The sequence below is a fragment of the Mangifera indica genome, chromosome 14, assembly GCF_011075055.1.
Source record: "Mangifera indica cultivar Alphonso chromosome 14, CATAS_Mindica_2.1, whole genome shotgun sequence".
Classification (NCBI taxonomy): Eukaryota; Viridiplantae; Streptophyta; class Magnoliopsida; order Sapindales; family Anacardiaceae; genus Mangifera; species Mangifera indica.
In genome coordinates, this window is record NC_058150.1 from 474,706 (window position 1) to 501,410 (window position 26,705).

Genomic DNA, 26,705 nt, shown 5'->3' on the forward strand with positions numbered 1-26,705 from the left:
TATTTATTATTAGTATATATAATATTTTTCTTTGAAAGTAAGTATTTTTAATAAAAATAGACCCAAAAAAAAGGATAAAAATATAACGTTATTGTCAAAAACCATTGATAGAAGGCAGTGACCCTTAGTGCATCATTTTTCATTTGTTTTTATCATAATCAAATCAAATCGAATTTAAATAAAAGTTAGTTTCAATCCAAAATAACTTGTTTAAAATTAAATTTAACTCTCTTGATTGACAATAAATTTGTCAAATATAGAAGAAGATGAAAAATAATATTATTAAATATAAAAAAGAAAAATTATTAAAAAAAATAAAAAATAAATCTATTAATGAATTTTTGACATCTCAATTGAGTTATCCTTGGTTAGTACTTAAAATAAGTATCCTCAACAAGAATTGACTGAAAATAAAAGGACAACAGGAGAATTTTCCTGTCAGAAACCACTAATTGAAGGTCACTAGTGAGCCTTGGTGTGTCATCATCTTTCTTTTGTCTTTTATCATAGTCGAAAGGAACATTTCAATGTTGGCTTCTCGAATACTGGGTAGCTTAATTTGATAGTACGATTTTCTTTTCTTTTCTTTTCTTTTCTTTCTTCAGGCTTTTATAATGATATTTCCCTTCTCTTTAATCAGCCTATTCTTCTTCCACTTTATCCAGCATGTCTTCCAAATTCGCTACTGTTCTCATACGTACTCATACTATTCACCACTCTTTTGTTTTTATTCTCTCTTTTGCCCTGCGAAAGTTGCACAGACTCTTCCAAACACTTCAAACAAATCTTAGTGGGCAATCAAAGATTCCCATTTGAAATCCTCAATGTGGCATTTTCAGCCCCGCCATTTAGGGGTATGAGCAAAGTTAGTTCAAGCACTTTTGTCAGTTTAATTTTAATGAATTCAAAATAAATTTAACTTAAAGCAACATTGACTTTACAAGTTTTATATTATCAAATTTGAAAGTATTTAAAATAATATTATTTAGATTAATATATATTAAAATAACATTATTTTAATTTGATTTGATATTATAATTAAACTCGAGTATGAGTCATTTTAAATTAACCAAATTAAACGAACTCGAATTGATTTAAAAAAAGTTCATCAAGTTCATAGTCAAACTTGAATTTGATTTTTTTAAATCAAATCAAACTTAAATATAAATTTGAATTCAATTCGATCAATACTTTGTTATTTTAATGAGTCAGAATTTTATCCTATCCCAACAAATAACAAAATTAAAGGGAAAAAAAATATATATATACAAACTGAGATATTAATAGGTATAAATATATTAATATATTACCTCTAATTAAGTAATTTAATTATTTAAAATATTTAATTTAAAATTACTTGCTCCTGTGATGATATATGAGTTGTTTGTTATCGTTAATATCAATTATTTATAAGTGTAAGTATTATTGTTATTAGAAACATAATTATAAGATTGTTACATTTTTTGACTTATTTACATTCATTATAAACTAAGTTAATTAATGCTTTATAAATCATATAGTATAAACCATGCCAACCTGAACAAGAGCAGCATGAGGAATGTTCAATGCCACCCGGAGGCTCTCTGCAAATTTTATCCAGAAAAACATACATCATCACCAGTAAACGCTTCAGAAAGCTGGAATCGTTGTGCATGGCTAAATGCAACTGCCCCAGGAAATATGCAGTCCCACTCTCTCTGGCGTCGATTAGTTCTTGTAGTTCTGCTCTTACTGACACCTGCATTTTAGGACTATCAGCGGGCAAAGTAAACCTGACGTTTTTTCGCTTTGCAGGCACAGAATCCCTCTCGAATGAATCCGCCAAGGGTCTAGTTTGACTGTCCTTGTTTGTATGTTCATCATCGTTGGAGTAGCTTTCATCCAGAGGTATTAAAGCATTCTCATCCAGTAATGGCTTTCCGATAACAATCATTCTTCCTTCAGCTGATTTTAAAGACTCAGAATCATTTTCTTCCAGGGAAATGAATATCCCAATTGACTTCAGGATTTGATCCTCGAAATCATCTGTATCCCTAATGGGATCACAATTACCATATCTAACAATACAGCGATATATTTTATACTCTTTTGCACCGACCCTGCATATAAGATAACACCGACTTGAAGGCAAGTAAGGCACTGGTAGTGACTTGAAAGACACAAAGATCGGCACTTGATGGAATGCAGGAAGATCAGTTATAAAATGCAAGAAAAAAGCTGGAATTCCTGTGACTATATCAGTGTAGATAAAGCCAATTCCAGGTAACCTGGAAACTCCAAGGCTGGGGCTAAGGTCTGTGAGACACAGTGTAGATTCCTTGTTTTCGAAATCAAACTAGTATTTTTTCTTGGTTCAGTAATGCCATGAAAGGATGATCATCAAGGTTACTGCAGAAAGGACAACAAGAAACCAAGCTCCACGGTGAAAATTCAGCATACAAGCTGAGAGATACATGAATTCGATGAAGCCAAAAGATATCAAAAAGCAAGCAGATATAAACAAGCTCTGCTCCCAATCCAGTACAATCACAAGTGACATCAAGCAAGTGGTCATTAACATTCCTGAAATTATTGCCAAACCTGCAGGGGATTCAACCAATTATATTATTACAGAATTCGCATGGCACAATATGAAATTCTTTGCCACAACTGCCATTTCAATTTATGTATGAATGTCGGAATTTACACAGTTACTCTAAATGTGTTATAAAACGTAATGAATAAAAACCGAAAACCTGATGCATGAAGTAAACTCCTTGTATAATACATCTATTCTTCTTTCTCTAATGTGACATGTAATCCTTCTCAACCATATAATGGTTTTAATCATAGGAATTTAGAGACTTGTGAAGGGAAAAAGGGGGAGATTTGTTAGCATAGCATGCCTGCTGCATTTCCTATTTGCGTAATTTGATGGAAAGAAATTGTAACGGTGAGGCTAAGAATAACCAGTTCACATCTGGTATATAGACCTGCCTGTGTTTCTTATCAGATTTATGTATAACTTTTACTCGGGGGAAACAACCAAGAGCAAGGCACTGGTTTATGATGGAGAAACTGGCTGTTATGGTAGCTTGGCTTCCTACAGCTGAAGCAATTAGAGAGAATGCTACAAAAATATGGCGGACAGATCCTAGACTTGCCACATATCATTTCCATGAGTTAGAAAAACAAGTTCTCAGTTGAAGCAGCTGGAAGAAGCAGAAATAACTTACTAGGCACCGATGTACTGAGATGATTAAATTCAGCATAAGAATTCAAGTGTTTAGAGATAAATGCAGCTTGACCAGCATAGCACAAAATTAGAATTGGATATATTAAGGTGATAAAGGTCAACTGCAATGGCAACAAAAAAACACATTCTTCATATCTGTTTGATGTACACCATCTACTGAACTTAGATGGGTAAAAGTAGAATATAGCTAATACCTTGATTGATTTCTTCGAGAAATGACCCAAATCTGCAAACATCGTCTCTGATCCTGTAGACAGGATAATTTTCACAACCAAGTAGTCAAAATAATTGATAAATATATTTTAAAGAACTGATGACATGAAAAATGAAACATAACTCAAGTGGAACATGCAAGCGGTTCAGTCAACACCAACCTGCTACACAAAGTACAATTCTGCCGAAGCAGCTCCAACTATCATTGTCGATCTTTCTTACAAATCTATATATGTATGTTGGGGAGATTGCATAAAAGATGTGAGGGTTGCAGACCAGAATATTGTAGAAACCCACTCCACCATTAAAAAAGAGCCGCAAAATGACAACTGGAGTGAAAATGAACCCAATTTTATGAGTTCCATAGTGCTGCAGTGTGAAAAGGCATACCAGAATGGCACATGCAAAGGGAACTGTTGCATCTGAAACAAGCCGTAAGTCAAACATATTCACTAATTTATATTGTGAACTAAAAGTATCCATGCCAGTAATATTTACATCTACTAACAAGCCATCTCACACGTAACATAGACCAAGCTGAAATGCACAAAGAACTCATAGAATGGACCAAGCCAAAAGAGACGAATAAAGAACAATTGGGTATACAGATGAGTTACATGTGACATGTTGGATTTGAGTGTTACATATTCAAATGAAACGAAAGCATGTGTGAAAGATATCCAAATGACAGAAATTTGCTTCATATTGAGAATACTTATATTTTTTAAACCGGTCTGATATCTCAACTTGTTTATCGGGGGAAAAAGAAATTGAAAAGATCTTAAGATACAACAGTTAAGATTATGAATGATGACTAATAGATTTGATATTGCATCATGGCACACCACTTCTCCTATTTTTAAGTCATTTTAATACTAATCTTGTTGCTAGCTCTTACATGTAGAGCTTATATCTGACAATGATCTTTGAAGACCTTGTGAAGCTGATAACACTGTTATATAGAAAAAGAAAAGGAAATGAAATCATCACAGTTGATCCATTAATCATAGAAGAACATGGGAAACAAATAGAAGTTATTAGATCCCAAACCAGAAATAGCTGGAGTAAGCACCCCATCACTAATCATCATACACGAACCGAAGAGTGCTAGAAACAATATTAAAGAGTGGCTACTTTTATGATTTTGAATGGCCCTTCTAGCTCTAGATTCAAACTTGCTCCTTCAAGGGCTTCCCACATCATAGCTCGTAACCTCAGTGACACTTCTGTCATTTGGAAGCAGCCCGACCTTAGCATGCCTGCATAATAGTGAGTACAAAGCAAAAGGACCACCTGCAAGAGTATGCTAAACAATCACAATGCAATCCAGCTAAACTGAGACTTTCAGTCATACAGAAAATAAAATCCATCATCTTCTCCATCATTATCAGCCTTCAATACAATAAGGGCATACTTCAGTAAAGAAACAATGGTCAGGGTCCAGGAAATGAAGGACAAGAGTTCACATACAGTTCCTCTGATTTGAAAGCATGTGGATGATCCCTTTTTGTGGAAAGGGTTGCAAAGACGTATAAGGGAGCGGTACTCAGGCGACCATAAACTATTCCAATACTTTGAAAGGACAAAAGGAGTGTATAAATGCTTGACTCCTTCTGCAGAATATCAGGTCAGCAGAAAACATCAGAAGAGTGAAAGGCAAGTACTTCAGGCACATTGATATAGCAGTCAAAATATGATCCCAATAGACACAAGGATGAACACAAGTGACAGTTGTGAGGTCTTTCATTATGTATCCATGAACAATGGAAAATTTAATACTGGCAGAGTTGAATTTAAGATATCAAACATTTTCAGATCCTTAACCAACTCAACTTATTAGCAAGTGTCATCAGAAAAATATATACATCACAGATAAATGAAAGACTACATAAGTTTGTTTTTCATCATATATCATAATCATATGATCTAACCAAAAGGCTGCACAAATAACCATCAACAAATGAGAGGAATACACCTCCATAATTATCCAATTAAATTTAAAACCCCAAAAGTTTCGAAAAAAACTACATTTCAGCCACTAAACTCAGTTAAACAAACCGGATCAAGTCAAACACAAATGGGTTTATATTATTGCAGTTGATAGAAGCAAAGCTGTTGAAGCAGAAACCAGAAAAGAGAATATAAAAAAAATGTACCTTTAAGCTGTTAGAGAAGGTGTTAGGACTAAGTGGAGGATCCATGAAGACCTTACAAATAGCATACAAAAAAAAAAAAAAAAATGAATGCATATGAAGGAAGGACACTGAGTAGAGATGAAATCTGTGAAAAATAAATTAAAAAAAGAAAGAAAACTAAGTGGGAACTCTGTGCTGAGTTGTGTGCAAAGCAAGAATCCTCAACGGTACTCCTTTTCTGTTTTTGCCGTTGGCCAACGGTAGAACTTAGAAGAGAGGGAGTGCTGGATTGCAAGAGACGAGTAGGATTGAATTTTAAAAAACTTAAAAATTGATATTTAATTTTTATTTATTTGATGGGGAACTATATTATTATTATTTTCTATCAATTAATATTATAATATTACGAAATTATCATAGCCATTTTTCCATTGAAATGGATCTCACTTCACAGCACATGCCTGTTGCCATGGATCATATTATTTTGTCTAATTTTGAGCAAATTGCGGATTTTGATTCAACTTAAAAACAAACAATCAATCAAAGATCTTAGGATGCTCCTGGAGAAAAATAAACACTCTTGTCCCATCCGGACCTTGGCCCGGTTAAAAAGGCCATTCCAAGCCTTAACCGAATTAGATTATACAAACAATAAAACAATATGTAGCCAAACAAAATTATAGTCATGCTCCTGTTTGAGTTTTAACAATTACAAAATTTTACAGAATAAGAACAATATGTTTATCAGTAAACACTGCTTTTAGCGACTGAACAACAAACAACCAATTAATGTCACATATGACCTTAGGGTTACGCTAAGATTTACCACTTTACAAATTGATCATAGAGATATACTAGCAAAGCGAGAGAAAAAAAAGGTTGTGCAAACAATCAATCAATCAAAAGATGTCATGCCAAATATGCATGATATGCATCTGCCTTCTTTCTGATGAACGATCTCCGACTGCGCTATGCAGCAACAAAACACATATACCAGACATAACAGAACTAAGTTCATTCATGTTAAATAAGAAGTGCTACTTCTCACATGCATATAGATACATTATAGTTAACATTAATAAATCAGGAGTTTTGGTCTCAAAAATGTGTGCCAAAAAGAAAATTTTAGCTTGGAGAAATCGAGTAGAAAGAAGGATTTGAAAATGGTACATGTAAAAATTTGTTTACACCTATATCCCCCGAGAGAGAAGAGTTCTCAAGTATAATGCAAATTTAAGCAACCTATCAAGCCTAACATGATCTTATGTACTCTGTATACTACCAAAAATTCAACATCAGCCATCACAGAGATATCCAAATAGCAGCCTATTGAATAAAATGTCCCAGATTAGACATATTGGTAAAATAACCTTCCAGTGGACAGAGTAATGGAGGTTGAAAGAAAATGAAAATGGTAGACTCAAGTACTTTAATCATTCCAATGGGCTCTTCCTCCTAGAGATAATATGCTCCTACATCAGAAAAAAGAAGTTCAGTCATTCATGCCTCTAATAAGCACAAATAACTATATAAAAGACTAGCTTCCATTAAAATAGAACTCTGCCGTAGAGATGGACACCACTTATTGCTCTTAAAGACAAAAATCACAGCCAATTTAGCAGTAACATACCCATGCAAGGAAAATCTCCTTCATCCACATGAATGCCTCAGAGCTGACTGATGTTGGAGAATATGGCAATATCATAATATACACCGAAAAATGCTTTCTGAATTTATTCGAATGTACTCCACATTTAGCAAGCAGTAATAAATCTATAGAAAATGAAGAAATGTCCCATACCTCCAATAGTAATACAACACATGAAGTCAAGCAAAAAATCACAATCCATTAAATTCAAAAAAAGTTACTTTAAGTAACAAAATTTTAAGACAAGTTATCAATGCATTGTCAAAGCATTGGAATAAGTAACCTTTTATAATGCTTCAGACTATAATTTCTGAAACTATACACCATGAGATGTACCCAACAATGTAACTATCTCTCCCATAAAACTAATTTAGAAAATTCTAACTACATGCCAATCTTATATAAATTGGAAGTCTATGACAGTCACCGGAACCAACTTGCCTTCATCACTCTACCCACGGCCTCCCAAGTTCTGAAGCAAGATTTTACTACCATTGTCTATAAATATATACAAAACCTCCAAGATCATTACCACAACAGCATAAAGCATCATGTTTTAACAGAGAAGAATCAACCTCCCATTACTTATTTTTCATCTTTTATACATTTCCATAAACCATCTCTTACCCCTCTAATTGTATAGCCAGAGATGTACTAATTGTGTTCAAAATATTAAGTTCCTCGGCAAAGTGGGTAAAGTATTTGAAGAGGTCAAAACTTCAATGCTAGTCAGCAACCTATGAAAAGCAAATTAAGGTCACAGACATCAGCTCCAGTCGGGAGAAAGACCATAACCCAATTTTGAAGTAGGAAAAACCTAAAAAATTGAAACCACAACTGCTTCAACAATGCCCAATTGGAATTTCCAATATACTAACTCTTCATAAGATCACCTAATCCTACGAATTTCATTAACTCGTCAAACAAGAATCAACACAGTGCGGCGATGTGCCAATTGAGAAGCTCACAACAAATAGTAACCCAAAGCATTGCAGTTCTATACAAAGCCCTAATAATTGAAGCACTTAAAAGCCAAATAGCAGAGAAACAACAAGACTCTCAAAATTTAGCTTCACTTCACTTCTTTCAAGCTCGAAAGTAATCATAAACAGAAAACAAACGAACTACAATACACAAATTACAACTTCTCGAGTTAATTTTTTTTTTTAAAAGAATTAAACACTTAAAAGACGAAAACGGCGTAGTTTTAGAACATAAAGAGAACAAATTTCGTTTTCATTTACAGTAACGGTCAGCCTTCTTCTTCACGCGATCATCGAGAGCATCTTCGACGGTTTTAACGTCGGTTTTAGGATCGTAACCGAACTTTTTGGTCTCAACGGGGAAGAGCTCGTCGTACTTCATGTTTTTAGCAGCGTCAATGGTGTAGGTTTGTCCTGCTTCGCTGTTTGTGTCACCAGAACCATCGACGACGAGGACGACTGCGGACGGCTGAAATTCGTCATCTTTCTTGTGCTTCTTCTTCTTTTTCTTCTTGTCGATGGACTTTCGAGTGGCGAGACTTCCGTCTTTGAAACTCAGCCTCCCTCCCTTCACTCTCTCGTACGGATCTGACATTCTTCTGCAATCGAATATCACTTGCTTTTTCTTTTAGCTTCACGGCCGCACCGCCTTCGTTTTGTGTTTTGCCTTTCTGATCCAGGCAGATATTAACTTGGTGAAACCACATATTCACCCCTGATGTTTCTTAGAAATACTCTGATTAGAACCCCTCAAACAGGGGTGATCCGTGCAAACAGCAAATCTGAAAAGCCCAATTAGAGCTGGGAATGAGTTATCGAAAAGTCATAAAAAATTTGAAGATAAGGGTTGTCAAAGAAAACTGACCATTGAATTCACTCAACTCACATCTCATAAAAGCAATTTGTCCATTACTATTATGTTTCAAACTCTAACTCTAACTATGAGTTTATTGATTCAAAAGAGCGAGTTGAAACAATTTTATAAGTTTTGAATTTCGACAATCTCAAACAAGCAAAAATCAAAGAACACCAAAATGGATAAAAGTTTAGATAGCTACGAGATAACTTGCGAGATTGAGAGCATAGAATGGTTTGTTCTAATAAATAAATAATGACACTAGAGGTGTTAAAGGTTAATCATGTGTGTACAAAAAGGATGATACCTTACAGGTGTAAAGGAGATCATGATTTACATAATTAGAAATATACAATAGTTTAACGACATAAATATCTTAATAATTTTTTATTACCTGAACATTTAAATAAGATAATAATAATACTAACTCGAAGATCTCAATATGAAAATTAAGATTTCTTCTCATATTGTTACAAACCTACTAATCTTTGTATTTTTACAATTCCAACCAATTAAAAGTCATTGTATCATCAAACCCTTGACTCAATTAGAAAGTAGATTTTATTATAGGTGAATCGAGTTTAAAATTAGCACGAAGTTGGATCAAAACTATAATATTAATTTTGAGCTCAAATTCTAGTTAGTTTATAATATTATTAAAGAGCCACTGATAAATAAATAATACTATAAGAGATCTAAATAATATTATTAATAGATTAAATAAGATTACCAAATGAAGAATTAACTCAAATTGTAATTTTAATTTTAACTTAATTTAATCAAATCCAATTATAAATTTTATCTCAATTAGTGTGGATTGACTTAACCTAAATCCAAAACCCAAAAAATAAATGTAAATTGAAAAGTCGGTAACGAGTCAAATATCTCTATGGGCAGGGCATCAAAATCAAAGTTCCTTAAACGCTGCCGTTTCGTTGCCCATAAAAGGCGAATTCAACTTTCGCTTTCGTCCGAGTCTTACTTATCCCTAAGCTCGATCCCGATCTCGATCTCGTAGAAAACCGAAACAAAAATGGGGCGGACGATTCTGGCGGTGCTGGTCATCGCCACAGTGGCGGTTTGTGGGTTTGATTCGGTGAGCTCGGACGCATCAGATCACCGGTACAAAGAAGGAGACCAAGTTCCTCTTTATGCTAACAAGGTCGGGCCTTTTCACAATCCCAGGTTCGTCGTAATCTTACTCGATTTTGAGTTGAAATTCCTTTTTATTTTGCTGGATTTGGTCTTTTGGTCACTGGATCTGATGAAATTTGATGGATCGGTGTTTCATTTTATTGGTGACATGAAGAATCGGGACAATGTGGGTTTGTTTTTTGTGGCTCTCTGGAGCTTAGAGGCAGATCTCGTTTACGTTCCTGGGATTAGTGAGTGAATTCGAGGAAAATTGGGAATTTTATTTTCGAATAATGCATGCTAGAGGAATTTTTCTTTGTTTTTTCTTTTTTCCTTATGAGAAGAAACGTTCACATAATTTCATCATTAAGTATTGAAAATATTATTAACGTTATTGTTTCGTCAGTAACATTGTTTGGTACTTTCACATTATGTAGAAGTTTGTTTGTTTCTTTGCTTTACAACTCAAGATTATTGATTAATCTGTTTTTGTTGGATCAAATTTTTCTGTGCTCGTTATTGGTTGTTGAACTGACCTTTTTATATGATCAATTGAAATATTTATTTGTTTATAATATGAGGTGAAATAATCGGATAATTTCATGATCACCTATTGAAAATCCATGGTTGCTGGGTTTGTGTCTGTGTTACTGATTCGTTATGCGCATCACTGTGTGATACTTTTGCCTTCTTTAGCTGTGCACGATAAAGTGCCTTTTTCTTTCAGTGATTTATTTTGAAGTATAAAGGTGAAGCATTACAGGTTTAATGTGTTCTCTTTTTTTGGGCTGCAGTGAAACCTATCGTTATTTTGATCTTCCCTTTTGCTTGCCAGGTTTGTAATTATTTATCTGGAATTTTCCTTTGATATATATGTGAGATTTTGTTATGGAAAAATAATTTGGTTTTACCATACTTTTTGCAGCTCATCTGAAAGAGAAGAAGGAAGCTCTGGGTGAAGTGTTGAATGGGGATCGATTAGTCAGTGCTCCATACCAGCTTGACTTCTTGCGTGATAAAGATTCTGAAGCTGTTTGCAAAAAAAAACTCACAAAAGAGGAAGTGGCACAGTTTCGATCTGCTGTCAAGAAGGATTACTACTTCCAGATGTACTATGATGACTTACCCATTTGGGGTTTCATTGGGAAGGTCGACAAAGAAGGGAGGGAACCCAGCGAGTACAAATATCACCTTTTCAAGCATATTCACTTTGATATTGCTTACAACAAAGACCGTGTGATTGAAATTAATGTCCGTACCGACCCGAATACCCTTGCTGATCTTACTGAGGACCAAGAAATAGAAGTGGAGTTTTTATATACTGTGAAATGGAAGGAAACAAACATCCCATTTGAAAAGAGGATGGACAAATACTCTCAGTCATCCTCACTGCCTCATCATTTGGAAATCCATTGGTTTTCTATTATAAATTCATGTGTAACAGTTCTTCTGCTAACTGGGTTTCTTGCCACAATTCTCATGCGAGTCCTCAAGAATGACTTTGTCAAGTAAGAACTAGTTTTATGTTTCATTATCTTGGATTTGGATGTACATGTCTGCTTTTGTAGGGTGTTTGATTTAGCATTGATTTGTTTATTGTTATTATTTTTATTCTACTGTTTGAAAGGTATGCACATGATGAAGAATCAGCTGAAGATCAGGAAGAGACTGGATGGAAATACATTCATGGAGATGTATTCAGATACCCCAAATACAAGTCTCTATTTGCAGCTTCACTTGGTTCTGGTACCCAACTATTTACTCTGTAAGTAACTTGCACGTTTGGTTTTATCCAAAGCACTAAACCTTGATTCTCCATAGAATATCATGTTTCTTATTATGTTATTAAATGTGTTTTTGAGTTGTTCTCATAAATGCATTTGCAGTACTGTGTTCATCTTTCTGCTTGCACTAGTTGGAGTATTTTATCCTTACAACAGAGGGGCTCTCTTTACTGCATTGGTTGTCATATATGCCCTCACATCAGGAATTGCCGGCTATACAGCTGCCTCCTTCTATTGTCAGTTGGAAGGAACAAACTGGGTATGTGCTTATTGATGTTCTTTACTGGGATTTAGGTTTTGATCTGACTCTAAGTTTCTTATTTGCATTTCTTATATGTATAATTTTCTGGTTTGGCAGGTTAGAAATCTGTTGTTGACAGGATGTCTCTTCTGTGGACCATTGTTCCTTATGTTCTGCTTTTTAAATACTGTCGCAATTGCTTACACTGCTACAGCTGCTCTTCCATTTGGCACAATAGTGGTGATAGTTCTTATATGGACTCTTGTTACTTCACCTTTGTTGGTGTTGGGTGGAATAGCAGGGAAAAATAGCAAGGCTGAATTCCAAGCTCCTTGCCGCACTACCAAATATCCCAGAGAGATTCCACCATTGCCATGGTACCGAGGAGCAATTCCACAGATGGCAATGGCAGGATTTCTTCCATTTAGTGCTATTTACATCGAACTTTACTATATATTTGCCAGTGTATGGGGTCACAGGATTTACACTATATACAGCATCTTGTTTATCGTCTTTATTATTCTATTGATAGTCACTGCTTTCATTACGGTTGCATTGACCTACTTCCAACTGGCTGCTGAGGACCATGAGTGGTGGTGGAGGTATGTGACTATGATTAGGCATTTAATGTGGTTATTTGCCAAGGATAGGCATCATAATTGGTGAATTAAATTCTCATTTGGTTACCATTTATTAAATTTGCATGGATTCTCATTCTTCACATTACATTTGCATGGATTCTCATTCTTCACATAACATTAGGTACTACACTTTCTTAATATCCTCCTCTTAACCGCCAGAACAACTTTAATTTATTGCTCAAATTTAGTAATATCATCAACACTTTCTTTTTAGTTGAATTCTGCACTTCTTTGCTTTGAGCTATGAAGGTTTATTCAAACTGATCTTTATGTGTGATTTTTTTACAGATCTTTCCTATGCGGTGGATCAACTGGCCTCTTTGTCTATGCTTATTGCCTGTATTACTACTTTGCTCGCTCAGATATGTCTGGCTTTATGCAAACATCGTTTTTCTTCGGTTACATGGCCTGTATCTGCTATGGTTTCTTCCTCATGCTTGGAACTGTAGGGTTCCGCGCGGCATTGCTTTTTGTTCGCCATATATATAGGTCCATCAAGTGTGAGTAGATAGTCGGTCTCAGTCATTGAAAGTAATCTTCTATGTTTTTATGCTTCTTGTTTCTCAGGCGTGGAGTAGAGTTGTTCTCTACAGTAATTTTTCACGCCTTTTGTATCAAAAGTAGGAGCAGGGCTCATTCTGATTCTTGCTTCTAGAGATGTTAGATTACAATTTGGATGGCTATATGAGAAGAAAGTTTGTACCATTACTTTTATGTAGACTCTGCAATACAAGTTCCTTCTTCTGCCCATTTCCTAGTTTGACCTGGCAGTATTTCACTTCTAAACTTTACAAGTTACATCTCATTCCAAGATCTATATTAAACATTACAAATTTCTATATTATTTAATTTTATAGGAGATATGAAGTTGCAAAAGTTTTCCTACAAAATTATGAAAGGCTACGCAATGGTTTATTTTCAGTATAGTATAGTTCCCTACTATACAATTCAAAAGAATTTTTTCATATTCCATGGTTATTAGAGGCTAGTGGAAAATGATATGTATCTTTGGGTGAATTGAAAATTGGTATGATCTAATAGATGTATAGTAAGATATCGATTTGTATCAGTAATTTTATTGTTACATTTGGGTGAATTAAAAATTGGTATGATCTAGTAGATGTATAATAAGATATCGATTTGTATCAGTAATTTTATTCTTATATTTTATTAAGAAGTGTAGATATGGTAAAAAAGTATTCAAGAAATTTTAGAATTTATAGTTTTTTGAACTTAGTTTGTTCAAATGGTTGAAGGAGAAAAAAAATTGTCGGATCTAATGCAACAAGTTCAACATAATAAGAGAGCTAAGACTAAAGTTGAAATTAAAATCTCTTCAATTTAAACTTGATTTATTTAATCGAAAATCAACTTTTGCTCCAACAGCTTAGGTCAAATCCACCACCATATTCGTTTCTAGCATTAGAAAAACAAACAGATCGGATAAGGGAGTAAATGAAAAAGAGTGAATTAATTGGATCAAAAAGTTTCTTTTAAGAAGAAGGTCTTAAATGAAAATTTAACAAGCCCTTGTAGGGGTGTTTTATTATTTTCTGAAACTATTAGGTACCAATATGATAAAATGTATCAGCTCGAATAAAATTCTACGAGTGTCAGGAAATGGCCATCAGCTCCCCCAAATGTCTGGACTGGAAAAAATTACTCTCAGAACTAAAAATAATTCAACCGAAAAAACAGAATCACAGATTCAATCATGAATGATTCGATTTGAAGCTGGAGGTGACTGAAAATGGCCGCTACTGCTATTCTCGCCCTTCACTTTTCCTTCCCTTCCTCACTCTCTTTCACCACCAAAACCAAACTCTTCTCCCCGGTAAGCTCTCACAGTCTTCTTGTTTTGCTTTCTTGTTTAAATTCAACTAATTTGTTTCTATTTTCAGGGGTTTAGTTCAGCTCGTCCTGGAAGTGGGTTTGCTCCAGTGGCTTGTTCTCATGCTGCTATTTCAAGAAAAGGGCAAGGTCTAATTTCTTATCTTTCCCTTTTTTTTTTTAATATTTGCATGCTTTTTTTTTTTTTTTTAATTTTTGATGGTTGGGGTCCAAAAATTGGGTTTAAGTTTATTGTAATTTCATTTTAGTTGTAATACTGTATAAAGAGTAAGAGTGTGCACAATTATAATAAGTATCAATTTGGGTATCATTGATGACATACCTTTATGTGATTGGATGTTATAAAGTGGTACATAAAGGTCAGAGTAAGTGTACAGTAATGGGGGTGTAATGTTACCCTCCGGTGGGACTATGATTGTCTGAGTGGTGACTGACTGACTGGTTCACAATTGAATGATCTAGGTCGGGTTATATTACCCTGGTAACATTACAATATCTGGAAATAGTTTATCATAACTAAATATTGTTAAATGTTAAAAAAATGTAGTGGTTATTAATCGCGATGTCCTGGTGATGATACTGGGCTAGTATAGTGGTAAACATGGTGTCTATTTTTTACAATTTTTACTTCAATCTTTTGTTAGGTTCATATGATCCTGAGCTTCGCTTGGTGCTTGAACTGGCCACTGATTCTGAGTTATATGAGCTTGAAAGAATTCTTTTTGGCCCCAGGTGATTTTTTTTAAAGGTTTTCCATGTATGTCATGTTCTATGAAGTGTTTTAAGGTAAACTATGGGAATTTACTGTATTGAGTAGTTGAGGTTTATGATGTTTAATCTTTTGAATGGTTTTGGAATATTTCAATTTTCAGCTACTTCAGTCCTCTGCTAAAGTCATTGACTAATGGTGCTGATGTGGACCATGTTATGATCGAAGAAGACCTTGAAGAGAGAGAGGGTTTCATTGCAGCTCTTGAGTCACGATTTTTATTTCTTGCTGCTGATGCACGGTCAACCTTAAGGTTGCTGAATTATTGGCGAGTCAATGTTTAATTTCATTGAGTTGGGAGCTCGAAATTTGGTTTAAGTTGTTATGATTTGTTTTCCATTTTAGTCTCTTTTGAGCTCAGAGCTGTAGTGTGTGCAATATATTGTTTCAGTTTAATTTCACTGGCAAATTAACTAAATTAAGCTTTGGCTTTTGTTGGCATCAATGGAGTTTCATTGCGATTGATATTTGATTGGTTTCACTTTGCCTTTTTAACAGGGGTTGGAGACCTTCGTATAGAAATGTCTTGCTTGCAGTGAGGAAAGAGTTAAACATTCCTTGCTCAAGCAAATTGTCAACTGAAGACCTAGAAGTTGAAATTTTTCTTCATCTTTTGCAAGAATATGCTAGGTACCTCACTAAATAATAAGAAAGACTTTAAAATCAATATGCTCTCTAAATGTAATAAAGGATCATTTTCTCTTTAGACTATATTTCATTTTCTTTGCACCTCTGTTACTGTAATTTTGATCAGACAGTACTTGTTATTTGTCTCCATTTAGTGAAGAGTCTGGAGTTTTTCCGGGCTTATGGGAAAATTCTAAGGCTTCTGATATCCAGAATACTTTAGAGCTTGGACTCAGTCATTGGAAGGTGCAAGGCCTTGCTTTTATGAAGGTTGGGGCAGCCGAGCTAAAGTCAATGATCTTAAAGGTACTTTCCCTCTCTCTATAGCAGATTGCATTTCGGATACTCTTTTGCTTCCATTCAACCCAAGCTGATCTAGATTCTCTCGTCTTCCTTTCTTTACTTTATCAGGGTGGTGGTATGTATACTTTGGTGAAAGTTTATGAAATGGTGGGAGTTTTGTGTTTATTAGAAAGTTTAATTACATAATCTGTTATTACTTTGTCTTTTGGCTCTATGCCTAAGCTTTCCTGCTCTTGTATTAGTTAGCAAGGAGATTATCTGGGAAGGTGTTCTTAGAGGCAGCCAACTATCTGATAAAGAAGGAAGTTCTCAAGAAGGTGCATGTTTGGTATCATAAAGTCATCTGTAGCCCATCAAATTCTGAAATATAAATCATCTCTGTTTAAGCAATCCCTTTTAATGTTTTTTCAACAAAATTGCTTTTCCTGTGAAGGCCCTCATTTTATGGAATGGTTTATTTTTGTGTATGCTTGATCTCTGCCTGGATTAAATGTATGTATGTTGCTTGTTTTTCATGTGAATTACCGGTGTGTTCTTTATTTTTTCATGATTTACTTAATTGAATTTATTGGCTGTCTAGTTAAAATCTTAAACATCCTCTCTGTAATTTTCTGATATTTTGGCAGACATATAGTAGTAAATGACAAGCATGGTGACAGGCTGCCATGAAGTGACTCTTGTGCTTTCTTTACTTGCAGGGTGGACAATTAGCTGCTATTAATTTGGAGTCTAGAGCAGCTTTGCTTGCAGCAAAGCAGGTCATTTTACCTATAATCTTAATCTGTTTAAAGTGCTTTCCTATGTTTTGAACACAGTTCTGAGTGATCATGTGACTGTAATTGGAATAATGTATAATCCTTTTTTTCGTTTTTTTCCTTTTTCTTTACCATGCACCCCACCCCAATCTTCTGATGTACAAGCTTAAATTAAATTGACCCCTTTACAAGGTTGGTTTGAGGGAGATTTGATCCCTAAACATCTTGTTTCTATTGGTAGATACATAACCAACTATATTATGCCCTTGTGGACAAACTGAATGTTTAATATTGTGGTCAGACTATACGATAAATAGTTTTTTGTTCTCTGTTTTTATCTTTCTATCGTAGGATTTTTAGAAGCCGATTTGTTAAATATCCTGTTTCATGTTTGCTATAATTGTTTTTCCACTTTACTTTTTGGTGTTACCATTTCATGATGAAGTATGAAGTGTTGCTAGGATACATTAATTTATTGAAATTAAACTTTGATGGGATACTTACAGCAGAAAACCCTGTTTTTGTTAATGTAGTATTTAGATTTGTGAATTATAGCTACTTAAAAACAGCAATACCAAATTGATCAATTATATTACAACCTCTATATTATATACTGATTATGCATGTTGAAACTATTAGACATTAAAATTTGTTTATTTTGCTATTACTGTTTTTCTGTCAGCACGTTTCACGTTTCTTTCTAAAGCTGACAGGGCTTAGCTGGTGCTGCAACAAAATATTTGGGTTTTAGGAGTATGGTGGCATTTCTTGGCCCAATGTATGGACTCTTTTTGCACAGTTCTGTATGCTTTATTAGTTCAAAAACTTTATGTTTGTGTGCATATTATTCTGTTATTTAATGTATATCCATGGAAATGCAAATCCTTGTTAATTATGTAAAACTTCATTTGGATACTCTCTAGTCTCTATATCACCACATTAGCTAAAGTTCGCCATGTGGAACTGCATACTTTATATTGAAACTCTTTCTCTTAATTGTCCTGATTCAACTAGGGTTAGGTCTTTGCCATTCTTGGGCAACTGTTTCTCAGCCAACATAATTTATGGAAAAATTTATTCTGCCTTCACTGCTTGTGATTTGTTCTGCTATGGCTTTCTTGTGAAATCATTTATTAAAACACGATCATTAAAATATAAATTCAACATTCATCGGTTTCTATGCAGAATGTGGGGAACATTTCTGGCCGATGTCGTCATTCAAATGCTCGGAACTGATTATGCTAGAGTGTTGCGAGCAATTTATGCATTCGCTCAGGTGAACTATTATAATCCAGTCATAATTTTCATCATAGGATCTGTAGCCATCCCATATCAACCCATTATAGTTTAACTTCTATCGAAACAAACAGGATAAGAATCTGTTAGGACTTTGGGTTTTTGGGACACGTCCTAATTTTAAAGTTTAGGATTCAATTTATAAATGATAGTTAGGGTTATAAAAGGAGTGGAAAAGAAATTAGGGTTTGGACAGCATAGGCTATGGGCAGCCTTTTAGGCTGATTTGGAGGTTTCTGGCACTCCAAATAACTGGAATTGGGAGGCCTGACTCCTCTTTTATCAATAATATAGTTTTTTTCTTTGTTTGTTGTATTTGTTTGCTCTTTTCAGGTAAATATTGGCCGGGAATCTATCAGAATCATTTGGATATAGTTTTAAACGGTTATGTGTGGTTCTATACTTTATATCTTGCTAACATTCCTAGCATACTTAAGTTTGGAACATTTTCCTCTCTGCACTTATATAATTCTGGGCTATCAAACCATGATTGAATCTACATGTATCAACGAAGTGGTTGTATTTAGTTTCTGTTTGCTATCACATTGTAAGGTTTACGTTACTGTGACTGAACTAGCTCCTTGTTGCTCTAGATCCGTATTACGCGAACATATCGGTTGCCGTTGGACAACTAGTAAGGAATCTTGACAGCATCTCTGATGACGGTTGCATTTTGAAACTTCCTCTTGTAGAGTCAGCATTTTCCTGTTGGCAGCTGAGCTGCATGACATTGGAGGCAAATGTTAGATTTGCCATATCATTTTTGCAGTATGACAAAATTGTAGCTTCATGAATATATGCCATGTATTCTAATTATTTACCTCTGTAAATTAATTCTGAAATTGGAGTGCCTAACATGTTAGTCGAATCCCGAATTATATTGTATATTAAAGACTGAAATTTTTGTGTTGTGTATCACGTATTGTATTGTCACCTGTTTTTTAAAAATAATGAAAAATTTTAATTATCATAACATCATTTTGAAAAATAACATAAGCTCTGAAAATGTTCAAATACATTTATATCATGTGATGATATTATCTATATGTATTATATTGTATAAAACGTTTATTATATTTTACCAATCTTGATTTACTATAATTGATGTCTTAATTCCGCACCTTGATATAAGAATATCATTATTTCGATATCGTAGACTTATTCAATACGGATTATAGATTTATAGATTTAATCTCGATGATTATGAGAAACAACACCTATTGTCATTTACATAAACATTAAAATCAAAATAATGTCCAGGTCTCCATTTAATCTAAGATTTTAAACATTTGGCCGGCCAAAGTGGACCCCTTTCACTCTAAAAAAACCAACAATGAAATGGCCAAAACAAGGTGAAATTGTCAAGAAAAAATTGACCCTTTTGTGCCTATAAAAACACTTGGGAATTGGGAAGAATTGTGTGTGAGTCATGGCCTCGAAAGGCATTGCAAATTTGACCCTTATTTTCAGGATTCTTGCTCTTTTGCTTTCGGTTGGCTGTATTGTGGTGCTTGTTACTGATACGGTCAAGTTCAGTGATGGCTCCAAGACTACCTTCAAGGATGTAATGACTTACAGGTAATTTTTTTCCTTGGGGAGACATTGATCAATGAGTTATTTTGTTGTTTGTAGACCCTTAGGGTTGGATGTGATCTGAGCCGGTTTGGTCTCATATCGTTGTTCAGTTAAAACAAACCTAACTTGAGTTAAAGTTTCAGCGCTTGTTGAGTTCGGCTCAAAATCTCATCTCAGCAGTGATTTTTTTTTTTTAAAAGAGACTTTTCTTCTTCTTTAATGCAACTAAACAATTAGTTCAAACAAATTGAAATTAAACTTGAGTTGGCTATTTTTTATTTGAGTAAAGCTTAAAATGACTTTTATTTGAGCTTAATTTAGTTCAAATTCAGTACAAACTTAAATATTTTTAATATATAATATTATATGTTTAAACAGTAGATATTCAATTTGAGAAGTTTGAAACCAAGTTTTACCTAAATCGAATCGAATTGAGCTTACTTGACTCTTTCTGATTCGATTGTGACCTTACTAATTAATACAAACAAACTAATAAATTATCATATGATTGGATAAATCTAATTATTTATTTAATTTTTAATTTAAAATTACTTTTGTTTATATTAACGCGTGTGTATGTATGTATATATGTATGTATGTATATAAAGTATTGTTGCTTCATATATAACTAATATTCATTTCTACATATTAATGTTGTTACTTATTGGTTACCGAACAAACAAAAATTTGCAGATACGTCCTTGCTACTGCTGCATTCGGAGGAGCCTATTCACTGCTGCAATTACCTTTTGCGATCTATTATGCTTGCACTGATAAGAGACTGATTCGTGGCCGATATTTGCCAGAATTTGATTTCCATGGTGACAAGGTCAATTAATATTAAATTCTTAAAATTTGATGCATCGTGGTCTTTTCGAACTGGTAATTTTTAGACTCGATCCGTATCAAATCCTAAGGGACTTATGATGAGTTTGGTTCCTACCCACATTCATGTCTCTAAGGTTAATTTGATTTGTGCCAAGACCAACTAAAAGAGAGAGTTCGATAATAATTTTATTTTAAATTAGATCTATGCATACGCATGTTTGAATTGAAATATTTAGATTAATTCAAACTTAATTCCTTTTACGAAAGCAAACATAATTCTTAGGGTAAATTTAATTTATTCAATTTAAACTGTTTTTCAAGTTTTAACGGTTCAAATCAAATTTAACTCTAGTAACAAACCTAAAATGTTATTTTTTATCTCGTTCTAAAACGATATAATTTCCATTTTCTCCTAACCTGGTATGGTTTTTTTATTCTTATCAGATTGTGAGTTTCCTCTTGGCATCAGGAGTTGGAGCTGCGTTTGCAGTAACATACGAGCTCAAATCATTTGTAGACAATTTTTTGGAAACCATAATATCACTTGGTTTTTTGGAAGACACAGTGGCGTTGAAATCGGGAGCTGATAAATTTCTGAACAGGATCTATATAGCAGCTAGCCTTCTCTTGGGAGCTTTCGTTTGCATGGCTCTTCTTTCTGTCTTATCCTCCGTTAACCGAACAACTTCCTTTGGATTCTTCAGATAATTAAGATATCCATCTTTTAAGTATATGATATGTCATTACCTAAATAAAAGTTATTTTATTTTTAATTTAAAATTATATAATTATTTAATAACATATATTATAATAACATATTTGAATAACATATATTTTGAATTTCTTGTAACTCTAAAATTAATATAAAATCTTGGCCGGTTATGAATATAAATATTATTATTAGTTGAACCATACAAATTATTTTTTTAATTCCAATTTTTTTTACTTGATTTTGTTTCTTAAAAATATAATATGTTGTTTTAACATAATTTTATTGAGTTTCTTGATTGAGTATACCGATTTTTGAAAGATTGTTTGTTTGACTAAGTTTGCGATTGATAACAGTATTTGTTTGTGATTAATGATGATTTTTGATTGATGACAATGTTACAAGTTTATTGTTTCTTAATCCAAATGATTATTCAAAACCCCTAAATCAAAAAGGAAAAAAAATTAATTAAACTATAAAAAAATAAATAAAATTATATATATATATTTGAGTATCTGATTAAGATATATAGATGATATATCATAATTAAATTAGATAATTTTAAATTGAAAATAAAATAATATTAAATTATATAATAATACATCATATAAATATTTAATTAAATATTTAAAATTAAATATAATATTGATTAAAAAAATAATATTTTACATAATGTTTGGACCGAGCTGTATAGGCCCCTCAAAAGACTATTCTTCCCATCCTCACTTCTAAGTGCAGCCACCAGTCCCATTTCTTTAAATGGGCTGAGAACAAATTCATTCTAATACATATTTGGAAAGTGTGTTTTCTTTTCTTTTTCTTTTTCTTTTTCTTTTTCTTTTGGTCATATTAAAATTTTGCAAACAATTCCATTATCCACTCCTATTTCAGGCCCAACACCATTGGATGGACTGATTTGACGTATTATGTTTAGATGAAAAATGAATTACTTCAAAGCAATGTTTTCATCCGGTAGGTTAAAGAGACAATTTGTGAGCTGATTGATCCGATAGGTTGGCCAAAGTGATAGACATTAATATGACATAATTAATATTATACATATTAAATATATATTTGTAGGACAATGTACAACAATAAATGTTTTCAATTAAATGATACATGTGTCAAGTTACAAATGTAAAAAGTCAGATTTAAACGGTGATATAAATTAGTTTGATTTATCCATTCTATTCGAATATTGTGAAATGTCTAAGACTATTTGGCTAGACCTTGAAACAATTAACTTTGTATCATTGGCCAACATGTTAGATTGAGTTAAACACTATTTAATTCAAATTTGATTCAATTATCAACTGAGGCTAAAACTCTAACTCACACTTGACTATAGTTTTATCCATGTGAAATGGAAACTAGCATTCGAGCCCAGGTTAGCACAAGTAAGGTACAATCCTAATGGACATGTTTTTATTGATAGAAGATTTTCGTAGATTTTACTGTTCAATTACTTGGAATGAAAGGCTAAAGGGATGATGGCACTTTGGTGAGTTATTGTAAGTTGTAACAAAGGAGGTTGGGGTTGGGGGCACTTTTGATGTTTGGGATTTGATGCTTTTGACTTTAAGAATTGCAGAAGGCTAACTTCTCTTTTTGGACTTAAAGCTAACTCTCCCCACTCACATGGCTTGTTTCTTGTGCCATCACTACTTCTCTTGCTTTTTTGCATAAATTTTTCTTATTCATAAATTATGGATCAAAAGATGCCCAAATTTAGGGCCCCTCTTCCTCCTTCCATTTATGATTAGGGTTTGTTGCCCCTAACTTTTTCCACATTAATAATAATAATAATAATATATTTTCTACCTAATTTTATATAGCAATTGATATTCTCTCTTGTGGACATATTGATTAATCTTGGATTTGAGTTGAGTTGACTTAAACTCGATTGTCAACTCAAAACAAGTTATCATAACTCAAGCTCGAGCTTAAGTCATAAAAGTACTGAGTAGGTTGAGTTTAATTGAGTCAAACTTGAGCTTTACTTGAAATGTCGAGTTTGAGCCCCTTTACTTCAAAACTTATTAATCTCAAGTTTGGGTTTAAGATTGATTGTACTAATGTCAAGACAATTAAAATCAGAAGTCCATCTTAACAAAGTAAGGAAATTCAAGTATAATAAAGTGGGTTTATTTTTGTTCAATAATATTGAGCTCGACTATTCGAATGTTGAGCTTTACCAGTAGTGTTTGTAGAAAATAGCCCACAAATAGTGAACAAGATTAATAAAGAGATTGTTATACAATTGAGAATTGAATAAAATAAATATTATTCAATATTTTCTCAACGCTCTCGTTACAATAAATGTATTTTCTACAAAATTGCTTTTTTCACATTCATACAAAAGAATAATATATGTTCTTATACTAGGATTATCATCCTTAAATCAAATTTTATTATATTTTGTGTTTCTTAAGGAAATCCTAAAATAGCTCTTCATAAAATGAACTCAAACCGTACAGTCTTATAAACAAAATAGTCATCAATTCCAATACTTTCTTATATTAAATGGATTCACTTTCCCGACCCTTTTCTTCCACTTTAGATCCTTCCAAGTAAAGATCATGTCAATTCATGCAAACTTTTTTGTTGTAAATATAAAACACCTTTCTTCCTTTTCTTCTTACTTTCCTTCTTTTTTCTTTTCTTTTCTTTTCTTTCTCTCTTTCTTTCTTATCTTTATTCTTTCTAGTGTGAGTGACATGTTACCACTTATTACTTCTTTTTGGTCACTTTCTGCTTGTTTTTCCTTTTACTTAATTTGCTAGGAACAATTAAAAAGTGCCAAGGTTCTATGTTTCTTGCTCTTCTTTCATGGCACATGCAAACACAAACCCTAATTCCCAATATGAAGTTAATTATTGTACCCCCTAGGGTTTAGTGCTACAACATCCAACTACTATAGTTTGAAATTATTGGGGTATAGCCCTTAGTTGCAATTGACATTAAGAAGAATCGGATAGTTTATGGGAAAAAATGACTTTTCATCTACATACAAAATGGTGTGTTAAAATATAATTAGATAAATCAATATAAAACAAACGAGTCCTTTGAAATTGCCTTGTTCAAGTCAGAATAGTCTGTGTAGACCATTTTTTTTCCAATTCTTCTTTAAAAATAATGGATAATATAACAATATGATATGTTGTCATGTCATTTTGTCTAGATGACTTTGTATTTAGTGCAAGACTTTTACAAAGTTAGCAAGAACTCTTTAACATTTTTACTTAATTTTGTTGGATATGGTGATGCAAATCTAGAATCCAACATTCCATGTTGCAGAATGGGTATTTCAGTATCAGAATAAAGATCCATTGTCATTTAAGGTTGGACTTGAATTGAACCAGCTTAACTCGAATCGACATGTAACTAGATTTAAATCGATTTCAAGATAGAGTTTTAATCTATGTCATCTTTTTTTGATACTATTTATCTTATTAGTGACATTATTTATCTTGTTAGAGATCTTTAATGACATCTCTAATAAGTTAAAACGAGTTCTAGCTCGAATTTATTAGGATTTAAGCTGAACTCAAATTACTCTATATTTAGGCTTGATTTGGCTTGAATCTAACCATGATTACCATATTAAGCTCATGGAGACCAAGCAATTCATCTTCTATAAGAAGATAAAGGAGATAGAAAATAATAATACAAAAGGATGATGAGAAAAGGAAGAAGAAGAGCACCCACCCCATGATCCTTGTCTATTAGATAATTGTACTTCAACTTTATTTGTTTATAAATTTTCTCTTTGGATCAAGGAACAAGGAATCATCAAAGTGTTAGAACAAGAAGATTAAATTTATATGAGTGTTTCACAATAAAGAACAAATTCAAGAATCAACCCAAAGGGAACCCTTCCAATTTAGCCCTAACTTCCTCTTGCTCAAAACAACAAACTTTTGCAATGTGTCTCTTTCTTTTTTGGCTTATATACATTAAAGAAGAAATTTTTATTTTATTTTTATATGAAAATAATTTTAAAAATATTATAATATGTATTAGCGTGCTTATCTAGAGAAGTTGCCTTATCCATTTGTGTTTTTGGTTCTTGTGGTGTGACTAAGCACACAAAATCTTTTGTGGGTACTAGATGAAATGGATCATAAAAGCGGAATATATGAAACTTCAGTGAAATTTCTTCATTCTTTCTTCATTTAGAAGAAATGTATATTCTATAATTAATGTTCTAAGAGGGAAAATGTGGGTTATCAATAATATTCTATTCAATCAATATTTTTCCAGGTCAACTAACAATCGGATTATTTTTTATAGGGTGTTGTGTTTTAATGCTAACAATATATTACTATAATGTCATGTTAATATCGTTACGATGGTTCGATTAGGGTGAAGTGGTAGTTGAAATATGAACCAAAACAGTTTAACTATAAATATTTTTTATTTCTAAGGAGTTTCTAGTTTTTTTAATTTCACATAAATAGTAATTAGGCAAATTCCTAAGGAAATTATATAATATTTTTTTATTTTTACACAATGAAAATTAATGCAAAATATTTGTGTGTAGATGGCCATAGCCAACATCCCTACCTCACTCTTCTCAATTAAATTTGTCAATAAGTGTTTGATGGTTGATATAATGATGAACAAGATATGTTTGTCTTGTGTAAAAGCTGGTAAAAGATATTGTCATGATCTCATATAGCAAGATATGTTAAGCTCAAGCGATTCGATTTGGAATTGAAGAAAATTAGATTGTTGGCAATTAGAGTTGAATTCAAATTAAATCAAACTCGAATATAGTTTGATTTGAGTTTGACTTGAATTTATTATAATTAGCCCAAACTTAATTTTAGCTAAATTTAAATAGGTTAAAAATATCGTCAATAGATCTTTAACGGGAGAAATAATACTGTGTGGGGATGGAGAATACTATCAAAGAGATAAGTAGTATTATCGATAAAATGAACAATATTATCAAAAAATAATTCAAACTGAGCTGTCAAACTAAAACTTCAGTTTGAATTCAATTTAAATTAAGTTAAACGTTAATTTGAACCAAACTTACTCAGTTTAAATTTATCTTCACTAATATATATATGTTTTTTAATAACAAATTTAAATTGATTATTGTTCGAATTTGATT

At 32.9% G+C, this 26,705-nt stretch overlaps 4 protein-coding genes and 1 pseudogene across 7 annotated transcripts; 3 read left to right on the forward strand and 2 right to left on the reverse strand.

The window, feature by feature from the left end:
- Positions 1-1,493: 1,493 nt before the first annotated feature.
- Positions 1,494-8,137, reverse strand: LOC123195417 (annotated as a pseudogene).
- A 151-nt stretch (positions 8,138-8,288) lies between these two features.
- On the reverse strand, positions 8,289-9,215 carry LOC123195418. The gene has a single exon (XM_044609097.1). It carries the CDS (start codon positions 8,807-8,809, stop codon positions 8,468-8,470), a length of 342 nt encoding a protein of 113 aa, XP_044465032.1. The 5' UTR covers positions 8,810-9,215; the 3' UTR covers positions 8,289-8,467.
- A 784-nt stretch (positions 9,216-9,999) lies between these two features.
- LOC123196540 (transmembrane 9 superfamily member 2-like) lies at positions 10,000-13,620 on the forward strand. The gene is made up of 7 exons (XM_044610603.1): positions 10,000-10,255; positions 10,999-11,039; positions 11,130-11,712; positions 11,832-11,969; positions 12,091-12,247; positions 12,347-12,831; positions 13,159-13,620. Exons 1-7 carry the CDS (start codon positions 10,104-10,106, stop codon positions 13,376-13,378), a joined length of 1,776 nt encoding a protein of 591 aa, XP_044466538.1. The 5' UTR covers positions 10,000-10,103; the 3' UTR covers positions 13,379-13,620.
- Positions 13,621-14,482: 862 nt separating this feature from the next.
- LOC123195444 lies at positions 14,483-19,389 on the forward strand. Of its 4 annotated transcripts, none has more exons than XM_044609129.1 (12): positions 14,483-14,704; positions 14,772-14,850; positions 15,366-15,453; positions 15,594-15,743; positions 15,989-16,120; positions 16,273-16,423; positions 16,529-16,535; positions 16,667-16,737; positions 17,119-17,178; positions 17,889-17,953; positions 18,361-18,451; positions 19,065-19,389. In XM_044609129.1, exons 1-12 carry the CDS (start codon positions 14,621-14,623, stop codon positions 19,104-19,106), a joined length of 1,020 nt encoding a protein of 339 aa, XP_044465064.1. In that variant the 5' UTR covers positions 14,483-14,620; the 3' UTR covers positions 19,107-19,389. The 4 variants fall into 4 exon arrangements, with proteins under 4 accessions (XP_044465064.1, XP_044465066.1, XP_044465065.1 ...); XM_044609128.1 differs by having other exon boundaries at positions 14,484-14,704; positions 16,529-16,567; positions 16,663-16,737; XM_044609131.1 differs by lacking the exon at positions 17,889-17,953 and having other exon boundaries at positions 16,529-16,567; positions 16,663-16,737.
- Positions 19,390-19,900: 511 nt separating this feature from the next.
- Positions 19,901-21,647, forward strand: LOC123196494 (CASP-like protein 4D1). Its single transcript, XM_044610557.1, has 3 exons — positions 19,901-20,049; positions 20,740-20,875; positions 21,319-21,647. Exons 1-3 carry the CDS (start codon positions 19,901-19,903, stop codon positions 21,580-21,582), a joined length of 549 nt encoding a protein of 182 aa, XP_044466492.1. The 3' UTR covers positions 21,583-21,647.
- The last annotated feature ends 5,058 nt before the right edge of the window (positions 21,648-26,705 follow it).

Excerpts from the sequence above, each read along its gene's own strand:
- LOC123195418 (XM_044609097.1), bottom strand. The coding sequence starts at position 8,809 with ATGTCAGATCCGTACGAGAGAGTGAAGGGAGGGAGGCTGAGTTTCAAA.
- LOC123195444 (XM_044609128.1), top strand. The coding sequence starts at position 14,621 with ATGGCCGCTACTGCTATTCTCGCCCTTCACTTTTCCTTCCCTTCCTCA. Across the intron at positions 16,121-16,272 it reads CTTTTGCAAGAATATGCTAG|TGAAGAGTCTGGAGTTTTTC; the intron begins GTACCTCACTAA and ends GTCTCCATTTAG. Across the intron at positions 16,424-16,528 it reads TAAAGTCAATGATCTTAAAG|GGTGGTGGTATGTATACTTT; the intron begins GTACTTTCCCTC and ends TTACTTTATCAG.
- LOC123196540 (XM_044610603.1), top strand. The coding sequence starts at position 10,104 with ATGGGGCGGACGATTCTGGCGGTGCTGGTCATCGCCACAGTGGCGGTT. Across the intron at positions 10,256-10,998 it reads GGGCCTTTTCACAATCCCAG|TGAAACCTATCGTTATTTTG; the intron begins GTTCGTCGTAAT and ends TTTGGGCTGCAG. Across the intron at positions 11,713-11,831 it reads CTCAAGAATGACTTTGTCAA|GTATGCACATGATGAAGAAT; the intron begins GTAAGAACTAGT and ends ACTGTTTGAAAG.
- LOC123196494 (XM_044610557.1), top strand. The coding sequence starts at position 19,901 with ATGGCCTCGAAAGGCATTGCAAATTTGACCCTTATTTTCAGGATTCTT. Across the intron at positions 20,050-20,739 it reads AAGGATGTAATGACTTACAG|ATACGTCCTTGCTACTGCTG; the intron begins GTAATTTTTTTC and ends AAAAATTTGCAG. Across the intron at positions 20,876-21,318 it reads TTGATTTCCATGGTGACAAG|ATTGTGAGTTTCCTCTTGGC; the intron begins GTCAATTAATAT and ends TATTCTTATCAG.